The 19,471-nt window shown below is 41.8% G+C and overlaps 2 protein-coding genes and 1 long non-coding RNA gene across 4 annotated transcripts in view; 2 read left to right on the top strand and 1 right to left on the bottom strand.

Annotated features, from left to right (window-relative positions):
* The window catches only part of irak4 (interleukin-1 receptor-associated kinase 4), a 273,859-nt gene that overhangs the window by 77,044 nt on the left and 177,344 nt on the right, over positions 1–19,471 (top strand). The gene's annotated exons all lie outside the window — the stretch shown is intronic.
* The window catches only part of LOC311047551, a 137,777-nt gene that overhangs the window by 25,882 nt on the left and 92,424 nt on the right, over positions 1–19,471 (bottom strand). The gene's annotated exons all lie outside the window — the stretch shown is intronic.
* The window catches only part of tmem117 (transmembrane protein 117), a 124,391-nt gene continuing 106,174 nt past the window's right edge, over positions 1,255–19,471 (top strand). Inside the window, exons 1-2 of one of the 2 annotated variants that reach the window (XM_084060287.1) lie at positions 1,255–1,685; positions 3,324–3,646. In XM_084060287.1, the coding sequence (XP_083916413.1) occupies positions 3,367–3,646 (280 nt within the window). In that variant the 5' untranslated portion in view covers positions 1,255–1,685; positions 3,324–3,366. Of the gene's footprint in view, positions 1,686–2,714; positions 2,950–3,323; positions 3,647–19,471 lie in introns of those variants that run through there. The other variant, XM_084060288.1, reaches the window with a different exon arrangement.

The raw sequence follows: 19,471 nt of genomic DNA, 5'->3' as shown, positions 1-19,471 counted from the left end.
CATTTGAAATATGAGGCTTTTTTTGTATACTATTTAAACAGTTTTGAGAAAAAATGCTGCTCATTGTCCAAAGAGTGACCGCAAAAGAGCGCAGCTATTTATTTAAAAAAGCTTACAGAAAAAGCGGACATGGCAACCCTGAAGTGGACTACAGTTTAGTGCACTACACAAGGAAGTGGACTACAACAAGTGGCGTGGCTCCGCCCTACCACTGGTGACGTCACAAAAACGTAAAGGTCACGTGGTAAAACATGTGGTTAAAAAAAGAGAAAAGAAAGTAGTACGACGGTAGGTAAGATTCTAGAAACTGTGAATGCTGTACTTTTGTTACAATTCCATTTAGATTATGTTCATGCTTATTAATACTAATGTACTACACACTCTATATGTGTGTATAATGGCCGATTTCAACACTTCATTATTTTTGTCCCGGCCTCTTAATGTGGCATTTATGATTTATTTAATATCAAGGTTTGGGTTTACATGCACTGTCTGTAACCATAACTATAACTAGCAAATATAAATGTGACAGTTACAATATGACTTAATGAATCAGTGTGCAATGGCTGAAGGTAAATGCTATTTCACATACATGTTCATAGGCCTATTAAACCTGGTTGCTGGGCTTCTGGAGTTGATAATTGCGATAATTGGCTATTAAGAGCAAATATTGAGTTTTAATAATAGGCCGCCCTCATTTCTTTATTCGACATTGGCATGGCCCATATATTCCAGATACATTAAATCAGTGCGTATATATATAGGCAAGGGTTATATAATGAGACATCCCCGCTCCTTGTGGCATAATGTAAGCCTATGGGCCTATATGATGTGGTGTGAAATCCAGCAACATCTGGATGATGCCACTGGGATTAATTTACATGATGTCTCCAAACGCTTCCTCCTCAGTCTCAAAATAAATAATTATTTCCTTATAGCAGCAGCTAAGGCAGCTAAACCAACCAAACCCCATCCTGCCTGCTAGCGAGGAGAGGAATAATAGAAGCTCAATGTGTTCATCGCATTATTGCACGAATGCACGGCCACGGATGGATGCTGTGGTACTATAGGGATCATCATAGCATTCAGATCACCATCAGCAGCGCATCACCATCATCATCTCCATCAACAGCAGCGGCACCGGGCAGCGACACGTCCCGGTCAAACCGCCCCGCTCCACTAGCGCTCTGCTCCGGCCGTATTGTTGGCTGCTGACCCAGCAGGCAGCAGCAGCAGCAGCAGCAGCGGCGGCGCCTCGCTGGCTCTGGGCTGCCCTGACCCGGTCCCACCCTGACCCACCGCCCGGTGCATGGATCGGATGCATGGATGGTGGAGGAGGTGGAGGAGGAGGGACAACACAACAATGGCATAGGATTTGTGTGTGTGGGATCTCTGTCTCTTGTCATCACAGCAGCAGCAGCAACAACAACAACAACAGGTTCGCAACAATGTATGGATTATAATCCCGACACAGTGGAGCCAGCCTGAGCCGGTGTTTCCCGACACATTGGAGCCAGTGCACTGACTGAGCCGCGTCCCCCCTTCCGATACTATGTTTCCATCATCATCATGATGATGATCAGAGGAGCGCGGACAGGAGTAGCGGACCCGTGCGGGAGGAGCGGGTTTCTGATCCTCCCTGTGATCGACTGACTAGAAAGGGAAGACGCGGACGCGTGGAGCAGGTGCGTGTGTTTATTATTGGGCAGTGCCCACGTCAAAATTAATACAGGGGGAAAAAGCTCATTTGCAAGCTAGGACTCTCTCACTATATGGCAACGTCTCTCAGTTGAGTAATTAGATCATTCCGGGACAAGCTCGTGTTATTTATTTTAGAGGATATCAATGCGGTGACATTTGGGCAACATTGATGTGGTACCAATCGATTTATGACAGCTCAGAAACGATCAGAGTGATCAGAGACGTGGATAAAAGGGGGGCTTTAAAAATGCCAGAGCTAGTCCAGTGTATTTCCTGTAGTGCTCTGTCATCGCTCTCTCTTATTGGACACTGTATGAGCAAGGATCATTTTTAAGGTGTACCACACACAGGAAAACGAGTCGTGATCATCATGAAGCCTATAATGCATGCATTTTACAGTTAAAATTAATTCGATACTGGTGTGCATGCTCTTATTGTAACCTACTGAATGCAGCCACTCATCAGAATTATTATTATTATCATAATCTAATGATGATGAGTGGCTGCATTCAATAGGCTACAATAAAGAACATGCACCTGCACACACATGTTACATGCATGCACACATGTATGCTACCACAAGATCACCTAGTCCCTTGTTAGTCCAGTTTACACAGAAGGAAGGTTCCATTTAGCAGCCACAGTAACCCAGGTACAGTAGCACACAATAACAAGATACATTTGATGCCTGGGTGAAATATAATACCCACATGGCAGTTTCCAGTAAGATGGGTCTATTTATGGGGCCATTACATCATTTCAAATCCCCTCTGTGGGTATTTTAGGAAATGGTGTCAGAGCGCAGTGGTACCGAAATGGGGAGGTCTGGGAAAGTCAGAATAGTCCTGGGCTGACTGAACTGAACGAGGAAGGTGGCATTCAAGATACTGTAAACAAACCTTCCCACGGCCGGCCGTACAAATACAGACAGCTGACTGTTGTTGGTAATCACATTAGCGCCTGTAAGGCAACCCCTATACTAAAATATCAACATGCTGCTGCTACTTGTTAGAGGCGAAGCACACAACATTTAAAAGCTAGCGATTATAATATGCACAGTAGGCCTAGGACACATTTGTCATACGTTACTTTACAGACTTTTTAAGCTTTAAGTCTTGAAGGAGCTCTTTTTAGTTCATGAGGAATTTCCTTCCTCCTTTGAAGAATGCTTTCCTTAAAACTTCAAACTGTTCAAATGAAAGGAATGAATGAAGTCTTGTGTTAACCTTTGACAAGTCTGAGAGACAGGTAAGCCTTTTGTTTTGCTGTTACACCCGCTGTTTTGTTATTATTGATGTTGTTTTGCCTGTGGGGCGTCGCAACCTTTTCTCTCACGTTTGGGTGATAATCCCAGCACATGGACATCTAGTTGTTCAGGAATCTCTGTGTGGGCGCACTGTATATGTTTTATGCTGTCACAGAGCAGTGTGAATTTAGCATAATCCCAATCTGGACCACACCACAAATATTACTACCAGTAATCTCATCTGGCGTGACGCACTCATTTTAATCTGCCCTACAGACGTGGGGCATGTGAACATAATTCAATCTGACGGAAAGAAACCATTTCTCTCTCGGTTTGCTTCTCCCTCTCCCTCTCTCCATCCCTCTCTTTCTCCCAGGTGCTTCGTGGCTGGGAGCCTGGGGGGGTGGAGGCTCTTCAGGATGGAAATAGATGCTCGTTTCCGTTACTATTTCCAACACCCGTGGTCACGACTGATCGTGGCCTACCTCGTCACCTTCTTCAACTTCCTCATCTTCGCCGAGGACCCCATCTCTCACAGCCAGACGCAGGCCCACATGATCGTGGTGGGGAACTGCTTCTCCTTCCTGTTCAACAAGTACCCGGGCGGAGGATGGAACGCCCTGAAAGTGGTGTGCTGGATCGCGGCCATCATCACCGGCATGTTTGCTGGGAAGTTTATCTTCCACCGTCGGCTCTTCGGTAAGTCATGCACAGAGTAATGTGCGGGAATGTGCAGAGTCATGGCCTCTGCTGAAAGGGATACTCATACTCTCTCTGTGAGTTTGTTTTGGTTTTGTTTTGGTAGTGCTGCTGCATCACTGAGAGGCGGGCCGCGGACATAATTCCGGTTTTGCTTTGTGGTGGGGATTAAATTGATCACTCATCCATCCACCATATCAGATGTCACACGGTGTTGGACAGGACAGTACGTTTTAAATGTAAAACAAGTTTGAGTCATACCCTTGCTTTGATGTTCCCCCATTTACAATGACATTGCCTCGGTCAAGTAAAAAAAAAGAAAAGGATTTATTTTAATAAACACTTAAAGGGCCGTGTGGTCAAAACATCAATGTAAATAAAACCTACGTATTTGGGAGAGCCAAAGCAAGTGTGTGGACTCAAGTTCGTACTTGTATGTTTTCGTCAGCAATTTTTCTTCATCCTCTCATTTTCACGTCCATTCTCCTCCATGCATCGTCTCTTTTCATCCCGTTTCTTTTCCACTTGTGACTGCACTTGTCACCCAGGTGAATAGGTGAAATACAATTTGTAAATAATCGATGACACATGTGTACCACAACGTTTTGGACAAGTTACAACAGTGTACCTTTCTGGGATTCATTGTAGGCTAAAACTGTAGTTCAAGTTTATTGTCATCCTACTATCCCACTTTAAAATGAACAAAACTACTTGCACATGGGCATTGACCATTGGCATTTGCAGGGAGCAAGATGAACCTAAATGTATGCTTTTGTTTTGGGTTGCATTTTTGTCACAGGATCTGTAGTCGAGGTTGCGTTCCCATTGCCCACAATGACCGTGGGTAGAAATGCGGGTCTGGACAGAGTAGTGTGTATATCATAATACAATGAAATAGTTCTGCCTTACCACAAAGGACACACTCTCCCAAAACGAACAAAAAAAAACACTATAGACCTACATAGACTATGTACACGGTGCACTCATATGTATACACTAGTATACACACACACACTATACAGTACTGGATAACATGACATATACAATAACAATATACAGTGCATAGGTACCTGACTGCCTGTGGAAAGAAGCTGTTACTGAGATGGTGGCGTGTGATTTGATGCCCTCGTAAAGTTCTTAGATGGAAGGAGTGATAAAGAAAAGGAGCGATAAAACATGACGATGGCTATAGTGTCCTAATTATGTTTTGGTGGTCTTGTCCTTTTGCAGCGAATGGTGTAATTGTTCTGAAGTTGTGGCGGTTCTGTGCCAATGGTTTTTGCTGCTGTCTGCAGTTCTGAGTAGTCGGGTTGCCAAATGCCAAACCACACCGTGACACAGCCTGTCAGAACACTCTCAATGGCACAGCGACACACAGGTTCCTAAAGAGCTTTGGTGTGCTCGTACTTACTCTCTTGAGACGCCTCGGAAAGTACAACTTGCTGCTGTGCTTTCTTGAGAATGCAGCTGGTGTTGAGACACCGTGTGAGGGTGTCTGAGATGTGCGGGCCAAGAATTCTGACAAACAAACTAATTTCAACAGATGACCCATTGATGGAATTAGGGATGTGATTTCCTCTGGTCTTCCTGAAGTAAACAATGGTTTCTTTTGTCTTTTCAACAAGGTTGTGTGTGGTTAGTCACACAACCTTGTCACACAACCTCTTTCTGCTCTGTCTCCTCCTTAAGCATCTCAAATGCCTGATTTTATTCAGTCCGTACGACTAGAGTAAATCTAGGCTTTACTCACTTCTATGCCGTGTTCCTCTTCTTTTCTTAGCACCTCCTCTCTTCTCTTCTCTTCTCTTCCCTTTCCTTTCTTTCCTGCAGCTCTATCTCCATTTCGGCCTACGTTTATGAATCTGCGACCATAGCCTTTCATTTTGCTCTGACATGCTTAGCATGTTGACCACGACTCACGATACACTTGACATTACTGCCAACCATTTTCCTGTGAATAACTTGTATGTTTAGGAAACCATTGGACGCCATTAATTTCAGTATGAATGAAAATCAATTTGCAGAGGCTTGAAACTCGCTTGAGATATTTAATCCAACACACTGAATATCGTTGCGCTATAGGCATCGGGTGAGGCTAAGAATAGTGAAGGGCAGTAGTTGACCAAGATCATATTCGTTGTTGGCAACAAATATAGCAAGGCAAACATAATTGTAAAAAGAATCTGTTTTTAATTAGTTTTGCCTGGGTTGCTATAAGGTTGAATAAAACACCACTGACTATATGATATGATAATATCATCATAAACTAAAAAAAGGGATGAGACCCAGGCACTCTTGTAAAAAAGGCCTTTATTAGTTTGGCTAATTCATAGCAAGAATACAAAATGCACCTACGCGTTGCGGCAACAATGCCTTATTCAGGGTGACTCTTCCCCAGTGCCATGGCCTCATCCCATTTTTTGCATCAATTCAGTTGTACCAAATAGCACCTTGTTGGAGATTTTTACTCTAGCCAAACAGATGCGCTCCTTTCTCTCTTTTTTCATCATCATAAACTAGTTGGAGAGGCACTTCTTATCCCACTGAAATATATTGGTTATTAAAACATTGTCAATCACGCACAATCAGTAACATTGTATTGCATCGACGTTACCAATATGGAATATATGCTACACGATCTTAGCCCTATCTAGGCTCTGTTATCCATTTTTGTTATATAATATAGTTGCGTTATTCTAATGCATTTTCAATTATGGATTGATTTAGGGTTAGGGTTATTCTAGCTGAAAATAGTCCCTGCATAAAAGATTGATTCGAAACGAAATTCAAACAATGATTGGCTTCGGAGAAAATGTAAACAAACGCACACAAATCTAAAAATAAAGCCATTAACAGGTGGTATTCAGTAATTAATTATGTATTAACACTGGTGTTTTCCTTTAATCCCACTTCAAATGCACTATATTTGAAATGTTCTCACTCACTCGCTGACTCATTTGGGGATAGGTATTATTGGCTACCCTGGTTTATCTTCCTGTTATGAGTCATTAATGTCTATAATTACTTGGTGGGGGTGGAGACACTCATCACTTCTCACTCATGAGTGCATTATCATTCCTCAGTCTCTTGAGTCAGTGGTTCTCAACCTTTTAAGGTCCTGACCCCCCAAAATGATCATATTTGAACTGGGGACCCCCCATCCTGATAAGCACTTGGAATGTAGGAGTTGAGACATTCCATTTAGTTTGACTCGGTTCCACAGATAAATATTGTGAAAATAGCAGATCTACAAACTCACAACGCCTCAATTTAGCCAATGTTTGACCAGTTTTTGAGTGGTGCCAACCACTCCTATATCTGACTTTGTCTGTGTGTCCGGGTGTATGTATGTTCAATAAACAAACATTGATGACAACAACAATACGGGGGTCAATACGGGGCTCATCAAAGGCACCACTCTCTTCACACAGGGTGTGATTTTTGTATTATAGTTTGTTGAATACTTTTGATGCAGTTGTCTTTTTTTGTTGAGGTATAAAAAAAAAGTCTTAAAAGTCCTTAAATTGTCCTTCACTGTCATCTGGGGGACCCCCCCCCCCCCCAATCACATGGGGACCCCCCCTGGGTCTCCACAGGGGACCCGACCCACAGGTTGAGCACCACTGTTCTGAGTGACCGCCCTTCTCCGGCGCCGAGCATAGATAAAAGACTGTGCGGGAGCATGATGACAACACACACACACACACACACACACTGCCATGTGCTGACTATATAAATATAGCATCTTCACCTAGAGGGGAGATGGGGAAGAATTATGAGGGCCGTGCTTTTTTCTGTACAAGGTTGTTTATGGTATGTCATCATACCATCGGCTCTGTGTCCTCAAGTGTCTTTTCATCGAATTGACTGTTTCCTTATTTAGGTCACTGAATAGTTGACAGTGGTGGAAAGTAACGAAGTACATTTACTTAAGTACTGTACTTAAGTACAATTTTGAGGTATTTGTACTTTACTTGAGTATTTCCAATTTCCAATACTTTTACTTCTACTCCACTACATCTCAGAGGCAAATATTGTACTTTTACTCCACTACAATTATTTGAAAATTGTAGTTACTAGTTACTTTGCAGATATACATTATTACATTATAAAACATACATAAACCTCTTTAGCCATAATGTATACCTAGGCCTAAAATAGCAGATCAACCTAAAATAGCAGATCCACAAGCTCACAACGCGTCACATCGAGCTTGTGGATCTGCTATTTTCAAATATTTAGTACTTTTACTTTTGATACTTTAATTACATTTGGATACCAATACTTTTGCACTTTTACGTACATTTTGAATTCTGGACTTTTACTTGTAACAGAGTATTTTTATATTGCGGTATTGGTAATTTTACTTAAGTAAAGAATTTGAGTACTTTTTCCACCACTGCTGAATAGTTGATTCATCGAGCAACATTTCCAAAGAGAAAAGTCCCTGCATTTTAACATGTAATGTTAAAATGCAGGGTCTCTCTCTCTCCCTTCCTCACTCCCTCTCTCCCTCTCTCTCTCCATCAATATTGGATTCAAATTCATCAAAGTTGCCAACCTCCTGCAGAAACATCCCCACAGAAACACCACCACAATAATGCAGAACTTTGAGCTGCATTATTATTATTACTCTCCGCAGGAGAGTATTGTTTTCACTTTCTAAATATGACACACCGAAGCCTCACATGACACGTGACAATACGGTGAAATACTGTATAAATACATGGCATCACTTTGACAGTGTCTTTGCCACTGTCAAAGTGAGGTAAGACAGGAACCATCACGAAATGGCTGCATGGCTGATACATAATTGGCAGATAGGACAGATAGGACACTTATATAAACAGGAGGGATATGACACTTACACAGACGGATAGGACACTTACAGTACACAGACAGGACGGATAGGACACTTATACAGACAGGACGGATAGGACACTTATACAGACAGGACGGATAGGACACTTATACAGACAGGACGGATAGAACACTTACACAGACAGGACGGATAGGACACTTACATAGACAGGAGGGATATGACACTTACACAGACAGGACGGATAGGACACTTACAGTATACAGACAGGACGGATAGGACACTTACAGTATACAGACAGGACGGATAGGACACTTACAGTATACAGACAGGACGGATAGGACACTTACACAGACAGGACGGATAGGACACTTATACAGACAGGAGGGATAGGACACTTACACAGACAAGACGGATAGGACACTTATACAGACAGGACGGATCGGACACTTATACAGACAGGATGGATAGGACAGTTAGAACATAAGAATTAGAACATTCCCAACATTCCCAACACAAGTCTGGTAAGAGTGAGGTAAGACAGGAACAATCACGAAATGGTTGAGAAATGGCGGATACTGTAACAATTGGATAGGACACTTACACAGACAGGACGGATAGGACACTTACACAGACAGGACGGATAGGACACTTACATAGACAGGACGGATAGGACACTTATACAGACAGGAGGGATAGGACACTTATACAGACAGGACGGATAAGACACTTATACAGATAGAACATTCCCAACATTCCCAACAGCGGAGAGTTGTGCTCCGAGGAGCACTTTTTCTAGTTATTATTATTATTATTATTATTAATATATGGGTGAACCAGCACTATAAGGATAAGCTATAGGGGTGGATGTGTTCCCTAGCACTGGTGCAGTCCTCTATTATTTACAGGTATGGAAAAAAAGAGCATTTTCTATGGCCAACCAATGGCTGTAAGTAAAAAATGGTGGGGGGTGGGTTAATCAATCAATCGAGCTGCAGTAATCACATGTCGACAACAGTGTGCTCACACACACATTAGCTTTCACACCACAGCTGCAATATCATAAAAGAAAATTGAATTTATTTCATGTTGTGACATTCTGCACAGCTGTTTGAGGTATAAAAAAGCGAGTAGTTGAAGGGTAATTTGGAGTCACAGTGGATATGTGAAAAGCCACCCTGACAGGATTAGGGCCCCCGTGGATGTGTCATTGCAGGCCTGCAAATTGTGTGTGTGTGAAAGAGCTTGAGAAAATACAAGTGAGATTCAGTTTCCTTTGATCACAGAAGGGATGGAAATTCGGCTTCGATATATTGTAACTCCCTACAGGCTGATGTGTTTGTGTGGAAGAGACAATGACATACATGTCTTTGGTTGTTTGTTTTGTGGCGAGAGCTTCGTTTTTTCCCTCGTCTTGTTCTGATCCCGATGACTGTAGCCCCAGAGGGTGCCATCTGGGTTGTGTCACATGCTATTACTCTGCCATGCCAGGACTGCCATTGTTGCTTATGTGTGTGGCACTGTGTGGCATTTGTGGCCAGCAGTTCCAATAGAGAGTGGGTGCTAGAAACAGTATATTGTGTGTGTTTGTGCTTGCGTGCGCGCGTGTGTGTGTGTGTGTGTGTGTGTGTGTGTGTGTTTTTTTGTTTGTTTGATCGCGGGCGTCAGTATGACTTTGGGCCAAGGAACAGCAGGGTAACAGCAGTTCAGGTCCATTTGTGTGGGTGCGCTTGTGTGTGTGCGAGTGTGTGTGTGTGTGTGTGTGTGTGTGTGTGTGTGTGTGTGTGTGTGTGTGTGTGTGTGTGTGTGTGTGTGTGTGTGTGTGTGTGTGTGTGTGTGTGTGTGTGTGTGTGTGTGTGTGTGCGTGCGCGTGCGTGCGCGTGCGTGCGTGTGCGTGTGCTTGCGCGTGTGTGTGTGCCAGTGCTAATGCTATCTACAGTGTAGGTAAGTCAAAAAATCAAACCAACATGGGAACAATGTGGTTTTAATGTGGATCTCAGACTTTATGTGGCCCACCGCCTAAGTCCCCAGGACCGCAGAGGATTCTTGAAGCCATAGATGGCCTGGTGGCCAAATCTGGTATTGCAAGAATTCCACATTTAGAACACTACTGCGCATGCTTCAATCTTCTGAAATGCTAGTGCACTCTGCTCTATTGGCTCGTTGTAGCCAATCCCAGAAGAAGAGTGTACTTCCGGGTGTTTCATGGGCTGGTGAGCAACTTTAATTGAAATGAATAGGTGGGGGGCGGGGCCATCCGTTCTGTAGATATTATAACTATGATGTGGCCAGCCTGTGACGTTGCGTACCGACTTAGGTCACAGGCTGGCTACATGACGTCCCAGATCCACTTCTTTGGCACAAGAAATCTGGCGCTGACCGGTCCAGCGGTTTGCGTGATTAGCTCCAGACAAACATAGGGCCCTATCTTGTGAGCCGTCTTACCCCTTAGTTATGCAAGGGATTTTTTTTAAAACATTTTGAAATAGTGAAAATAGCTGATCTACATCAACGCATTTTGAGCTTGTAGATATTTTAAAAAGTTGTTCAAACTAGTAAAAAAGGCCTAATACGTTTAGGCCTTAGATAGGGCCCATAATGTAGACACAGACCCTCTCACAGACAGCTACTGTAGTCTCCTGCAGAGCCACGCCATAAAAATCTGTAAATAAATACACTATGTTTGTTTTGTGCGTCATGTGCAGTGGTTTAATCAGTTTTACTGAGTCCACTACATTAGTACCCTTTTTTTCTGCTGTTCCAGCAGCTAAGCAGCATGACCGTCATAAAAGTCTAATGTGGGTCCTTCATCACATGGATTCCAGTCAGGGTTGCCACGTCCGCTTATTATAAGCGACTTTGGGCTTGTTTTTCTGTAAAGTTGCTTGTAAATATTGGTGGTTGCGGGTTGCGTTTTTTTTGGTCTCATTTCTAAAGTGTAGTTGCTTATTTGGCCTTGCTTCCTAAATGTTGTTTAAACCAGTGGTTCTCAAACATTTTCATGTCAAGGACCCCCAAATTAATATGGATTTGTCCACGGACCCCCCCATCTGAGAATATTTATGTGGAAAAATATTCCACATTTGTGTCACTTTTTTTCAAGATCAAAATCTTAAAAAGAGCCGATTTACAAATCTTTGAAAATAGCCGATGTACAGTATGTATAGGTTTAAAGTGCTCATGTGGCCTATAGTCGCTTCTTTTGGGCTTGTTTTCATAGACCTGGTTGCTTATTTCTTCTTCTTTTATCAAATCTGGCAACACTGATTTCAGTCAGTTCTCTGTTGGCTTTCACTCTGTAAGGGCCAGTCTATCCAGGTCAGTGGTGGAAGAAGTACTAAGATTCCTTTTACTTAAGTAAAAGTAGCAATATCACCATGTAGAAATACTCTGTTACAAGTAAAAAGTTGCCTGTATTCAAAATCTTACTTGAGTAAAAGTACAAAAGTATTGACATCAAAATATACTTACAGATCCAAAGTAAAAGTACTCACAAGCTATTTTCGAATAGCTGAAGTTCACATACCGTTTTGTATTAATAATCTAAATCTGTAAAGAAACTAGTAACTAACGCAGTCAAATAATTGTAGTGGAGTGAAAAAGTACAAAATTTGCCTCAGAGATGCAGTGGAGTAGAAGTATAAGGTGTTGAAAAATGAAAATACTCAAGTAAAGTAAAAGTGCCTCAAAATTGGACTTAAGTTGTACAGTACTTGAGTAAATGTACTTAGTTACTTTCCACCACTGATCCAGGTCAGGACTCCACACACTCACACCGGCCTGAGGGGGGGGGGGGAGGAGAGAGAGAGAGAGAGAGAGAGAGAGAGAGAGAGAGAGAGAGAGAGAGAGAGAGAGTGAGAGAGAGTGTGTATACAGAGAGACTCACGCCAGGTAGAACTAATGTACTTCAACAAACTGCACAGAGATGAGGGTGAACAGATGGTGTGTTTGTGTGTGTACATGAACCAATGTCCACCAATGTGAACACTTGAATGATTGATTGTGCAAGAAAGGAAGGATGAACCGCAACAGAAGTGCTCAGGTGGGTGGCCCCGACGCGTGCCCATTTTCAGGGCATGTTTACTTTGATGATCAATGAATTCATTTGTGCTCCCGCTTGGATCAATTGAACATAGTATGATTTTAGAAAAAACACCACGTCATTTTACATAATATGTTTTTATATTTCTGTTATCCTAATATAAATCCTAAAGAAATCTCTGTCCGTCTGTAGTTCACTTATCCCGCGAACTGTCCGACCGACCGACGTCAAACTCAGAGTGTACGCCCATATACTGTATATGCATAGAGATCGAGATCCGATTGTCCAGAACTGCCGATCCGAACACTACACCAGCCGACTTCAAATGCGGCGTGCGTATCGGCCGAGGACCCGAGGGTGTGACGATAAATAGAATAATGATAAATCCGCAAATCCCCATATACTGTATGGAGTACGCTGATGTCATCACTATGACACCATAGACTGGCCTAGACTCCATATTTGGCCATGTATGCCTGACACGGAACTCCATATATGGGCATAAAGGGGACACAGGCAGATACAGAGATCTCCATAATAGGCATAAACGGGACAGACGAGTACAACGGGTACTCTGACTGACAACGGGTACAACGTATTGCATGACTGGGTAGGACAAATAAAATCTTTAGTGTTTTGACAATTATTCGGGGGCCCACAGGTTGGGAATGGCTGTTGTAGAGGTCTTTGTGTTGCTGTGGCCAGCATCCTACTGGAATGTTTATTTACATTTTTATGTGAAGCAACGGACTGCAGCACACTGTGCTCAAGAAGACACATTTCCCCCTCAGGGACAGTAAAGGTTTGCCCTTACCCTTAATGCACCATATGGTGCCTCTCACACAGTGCATCTCAAACAACTGGTGTGCAGTAAAACAAGACCAGGTGTGCCTTGGGATTTTGGGACAACCACACATATTATGATGATATAGGGCCGCCCTAGTGTAGTTAGAGTATATGCCTTTTTGTGCGGAAGTTTGTGGACTCGAACCCTGACTGGGGTCGACTTCAGCATGGGGCATGCGGTCGTGATGGGTAACGCCAAATGGGTTCAGATCAGAGCCAAGTCTCCTGCACGAAGTGTTTCAGAAACCTGTCCTGGACAGGAGTCTCTGGACGTAAAAACAGATGATGATGCAATTATACAAAAAGGTACACTATGTATGTATATGTATGATTTAAAAAAATAGGTAACTAGAATAACTAGAAAAAGGTATTATTAAGGCAGAAAACGTGCATTCAGTAAAATATCTCCACGCTCCTTCCCACAAACTGCATTCTCTCCACTTCCTCTTATGAGCACATACGTTATGGGACACACAATTGACAGGTGCGGAATATATATATATATATATATATATATATATATATATATATATATATATATATGTATATATATATATATATATATATATATATATATATTATACTGTATTTGTGTGTCTGCGACCCACAAATGGGTCGCGAGCCACTGTTTGGAAAACAGTGTAGGTCCTTGGATCGTGACTTAAAGGTAGGGTAAGTGATTTGCGTTGGTTAAAATAAGTGTTAAATAGCTCTATATTCTGATAGAGCTCATTGCTATAGAGTGTTTGTTCAGTATTAGGAGTCTCCTTGTCTCTCCACCTCTTTATTAGACAGAAAATGCATTTTCGTTTCAGTTTCAGTTTCATTTCCTATTTTATCCAATCAGGACAGAGAACTCAATCAGGATACAGATTAAACAAGTGAAATTGGAAGTGATGACACTAAGAAATGAGCTGACAAAATTGGAACTGGAACACTATACAAATTAAGCTTAAAAATGGGTACTTTCTCCTGATTGGCTGAGATTTTGACACCTACCGAAAATGTATTTTCTGTTTATGAAAGAGCTGGAGAGACGGGGAGACTCCTGTTACTGAACAAACACTCTATAGCAATGATTACTATCAGAATATTGTGCTTTATGTGCTTTTTGTTTTAACCCAAAAAATATCACTTAACCTTTAACTCCCCATATAGCCCTTGCTTCCGCCTAAATAGATTATTGTCTCCTTTTTTGTGGACTCCCTGGAACCTCAAGGGCACCTGGGGGTCTTGAGAACCACTGGCCGAGACAGTGTTTACTTAACAACTTGTTTTGTGGTAAATTACACCTACTTCTCCTTCTGGCAATGTAGTGCACCCCCCCCCGCCCCCCCCCCCTCTCCGCCAGATGCAATATGTGACTTACTACCCCAACCCACACAAACATTAATCCATTTGTGAGACAATAGATAATAATAATCAATAAAAATAAAAAGAGAGCGAGTAGAGGAAGGGTATTGTTTTGCACAGTGGTGAAAAAAAGTAAGTACATTTACTTAAGAACTGTACTGTACTTTCAAAATAGCCGATCTACAAGCTCACAATGCGTTGCGATGCGACGCATTGTGAACTTGTAGATCTGCTATTTTCAAAAGATTTGTATACATTTGAAAACTTGAAATGGAACATTCTGCATAATGAGTAATTTTACTTTTGGTAATTAAAGTACAATTTGATGCCAATACCTTTGTACTTTCACTCTTGCACATTTTGAATTCTAGGAATTCTAGGAATTCTAGGACTTTTACTTGTAACAGCGTATTTCTAGATTGCAGTATTGATACTGTTACTTAAGTAAAACATTTAAGTACTTTTTCCACCACTGGTTTTACATTTGCTTCTTGTCAACTGTTGGGTGGAAACATGGCATGTCCAAAACCGTTACTTTCCAGAAAATGGGGGGGGGGGAAATACCAGTTTTCCAATGGTTCCAATGTTGTTATTGTTTTAGTCACAACAAGGTCTTGATGGCATTCATTTGTGAAGAAATAATACAAAGATGCAAAAAAATATGGAGATACAGGGTTTCTGTCCGACAGCGACGATTCTGCAAGTGCAGGATAGAGGCTAGTGAATGGCTAGTGACACATTATATGGGTTAAGTCTCCCTTGGAGGTCCATGGGGATGACCTACACATTATGCCATTCCATTAAACCACTCCAGGCTATTTGTGCTCTCCAGTTGGAGTGGGTCTGGTCATACAGTGTGAGCCATGGCTGTCATTATGCGTTTGTATTCAAACCGGGGGTCATGCAGGGTTTGTTACAAGCTTTCAGTTAATGTGTGCTCTGTTTGCATCCAACCATGGATGCCGATGTATACATTAAAGATGAATTGTGCTTTACATTGTACTAGACCGGTGGGCGCCAATCTATCCGGAAACGATGGGAATGCATAACCCACCGGCAGTGATGGAAAAAGTACTCAACTAGAAAATGTGCTCCTCGGAGCACAGGTCTCCGCCAGTACTGTTCCTGATTAATCCTGTCTTACATTACATTACAGTCATTTAGCAGACGCTTTTATCCAAAGCGACTTACAATAAGTGCATTCAACATAGGTAGGGAACGAAACTACTAATCACCAGAAGTCTTAAGTGCATTTCCTGCAAAAACAAGCAACCAAGAGTATACCTAGCGCTAAGGTAAAAGTGCTATATATCAGCTACCTACTTTCTTAAACAGATGAGACAAAGTAGCAAAATCAAATGAGCACGAGCTAATACAAAAAGTGTATCGACTAAACAAGATCCAATAAAACAGTACAACAATAAAACAAGAGTTCGTACAACTAGTTAACAAGTAAGCCAGACAAAGAGGAAGGGTAGTGTCTTACCTATTTATATTACATATTGTCACGTGTCACTTGACCAATGTTAGCTTGGCTGAGACGGACACACACACGGAGGGTAAAACTCTGCTGGCGGAGACAAAAAATCACACCCCATTCATATTTAGAAACAACAGTGGTCATCACAGTGATGGAAGCTCACTTCAAAAAATATAAATGATTTTTTGAAGTGTGTGGTGCTATATATAGGTTTTTATTTCATCATGCGTCTCGCTAGCCAATCAAAGCATTGGTGACAACATATTGTCACGTGTCACGTGAAGCTTGACCAATGTTAGCTTGGCTGAGACGGACACACACACGGACGGACGGAGACGAAAACATACTCTCCACCATACTGGCGGAGACAACTATTTTACTTAAGTAAAAGTATCAATACTGCAACGTAGAAATACTCTGTTACAAGTAAAAGTCCGGAATTCAAAATGTACTTGAGTAAAAGTACAAAAGTATCAAAATGTGCTTAAAGTACCAAAAGCAGAAAGTACTCATTATGCAGAAGGTCCCATTTCTCCCAAGTTTTCAAATATAAAAATCTTTTGAAAATAGCAGATCTACAAGCTCACAATGCGTCGCGATGCGACGCATTGTGAGCTTTTAGATCGGCTATTTTCAAATGGCCAAAGTGTAAATAGAGCTGAAGGGGTTAATGTATGTTTTGTAAGTAACTAGTAACTAAAGTGTTCAAATAATTGTAGTTGAGTAAAAGTACAATATTTGGATCTGAGATGTAGTGGAGGAGAAGTAAAAGTATTAGAAATTGGAAATACTCAAGTACAAATACCTCAAAATTGTACTAGGCTACTTTACACCACTGCCCACCGGGTTATGCAATACCCCTTGTAGGCTACCCGTTGTCAGAGTACCCGTTGTACCCGCTTGTCTGTGTTCCTTTTGCGCCCATACTGTATAATGGACAGCTCTGTATCTGTCTGTCCATGTCCATTTCATAGCCAGTTTGCTACGTGGACACTGGACACACTGGTGTTTCTTAAATTATCACTTCTCTCTGGCTTATAAAGCACTTTTACCTGCAATACCACATTGTCCTGATTTGGCATGCTGCGCTATTGAGCCAGTTTGTAAGCATGTTATCTCCTGGTTCTGTGTGGAAAAAGTTAAAAAGAAAAAAAAGAAAAGAAAAGAAGAAAAAAGAAAAAAGAAAAAAAAAGAATATATATATATATATATATATAATTATTTATTTTTTATGTTGAAAACAGGAGGGATTGTACCGCTAGTGACTTTCGGGGGCAAATCAGTTTGGCCTGTTTTGAGACCAATTTACATAAAACCCCAGATATGCTGTGAAAGCCTCAAACTGGGGTATTTTTTGGGATAGAAGAAAGGTAGGGGAGACCAAAAACACACATAAAAGAAGAAAAAGTTAAAATTCATGGTGTTGTCCCTTTAAAGAACTCTGAATACCTAAAGGCAATTATTATGTTTTTCATTTAGATAAATTATACATAGCCTGCGAGTTAGTTCTGGCAGATACACTCGAATCAGATACACTCGACAATTGTGCTGAGCAGGGAGAAAAATGTAGCAGAGCCTGAACGCCAAAATAAAATATTACATCCACTCTTGTATTCTCATTCTATAATATTGTTTCAATATATTTGGTCTGTAATATTGGTTCAATCTATTCGTGAGTTATCCGACAGAACTCTAAATTATGCATGCTTGTGTCCTTGTAACCACAGTACCACAGCTAGTGTGTAGTTATGTTGGAAATTTGATTCTTAAATGCCCTGCACCTTTGACCTGTAATTTAGAGACATAGAGTCACTACCATGTGTTGTTGTCAATAACATAATTCTAAAATGGATTAAACACAGTCGGTGCACATTTTATGACCATGTAAGTCTAGTTTATAACGTGCTCCAGAAAGTGGGCCTTATTTTTCTCTATCTGTTTCGAGCAGAGTATCCATACAGATCGCATTCACATAGACACACTGGTGTCTCTTCAGGAGATCTAACCGATTGAAACTCTTTCCACACCGTTCACAGAGGAAAGGTTTTTCTCCAGTGTGGACATGTTGGTGACTCTTCATATTACTTTTGTGACTGAAACTCTTGCCACACTGTTCACAGAAGAAAGGTTTTTCTCCAGTGTGGACATGCTTGTGTCTCTTCATATTACCTAAGCGACTGAATGTCTTGTCACAATGTTCACAGTGGTAAGGTTTTTCTCCGGTGTGGACATGCAGGTGTAAATTCAGGTGCGTCATATTACTGAAGCTTTTGCCACACTGTTGACAGTGGAAATCTTTTACTCCGGTGTGGACATGTTGGTGACTCTTCATATTACTTAGGTGACTGAATGTCTTGTCACAATGTTCACAGTGATAAGGTTTTTCTCCAGTGTGGACATGCTGGTGTCTCTTCATATTACTTAAGTGACTGAATGTCTTGTCACAATGTTCACAGTGATAAGGTTTTTCTCCGGTGTGGACACGCAGGTGTAAATTCAGGTGCGTCGTACTACTGAAGCTTTTGCCACACTGTTGACAGTGGAAATTTTTTACTCCGGTGTGGACATGCTGGTGTCTATCCATATTACTCCAGTGACTGAAAGTCCTGTCACAGTGTTTACAGTGGTAAGGTTTTTCTCCAGTGTGGACATGTTGGTGTCTCTTCATATTACTTACGTGACTGAAGCTCTTGCCACACTGTTGACAGTGGACATCTTTTACTCCGGTGTGGACATGCTGGTGTCTCTTCATATAACACAAGTAACTGAAAGTCATGTCACAGTGTTCACAGTGGTAAGGTTTTTCTCCAGTGTGGACATGTTGGTGTTCCTTCATATTACCACACTGTTTGCAGTGGAAAGGTTTTACTCCGGTGTGGACACGCATGTGACACTTCAGGTGCTTCATCTTACGGAAGCTTTTGCCACACTGTTCGCAGTGGAAAGTGTTTACTTTGGTGTGGACTCGCAAGTGGAACTTCAGGTTACATAAATGAAGGAATCTTTTGCCACACTGTGTGCAGCGGAGTTGTTTTTCTCCCGTGTGAACGCCAGCCTGTCCGCTGTGTAAGTCATTGGTTGTATTCGTGATTATCCTTGTTGAGTTCAAGTCTCGGTGAGGTCTTGGTTCATCATCTGTGTCGTCTCTTCGTTTATGGCTGAGTGCAGAGCAGATGATGTGAACCACCGCTCCTTCATGGTCAAAGCTGCTGCTATCCATGGAATGTGATGTGGGCAGAGATGTAGGTTCTCTTGGAGTTGGAGGATCTCTATACATTCCCTGTG

This window comes from Gymnoscopelus microlampas (assembly GCF_963454915.1).
Source record: "Gymnoscopelus microlampas genome assembly, chromosome: 6".
Taxonomy (NCBI): Eukaryota; Metazoa; Chordata; class Actinopteri; order Myctophiformes; family Myctophidae; genus Gymnoscopelus; species Gymnoscopelus microlampas.
The sequence above is the reverse complement of the archived record's forward strand: the minus strand, read 5'-3'. Positions and strand labels throughout refer to the sequence as shown.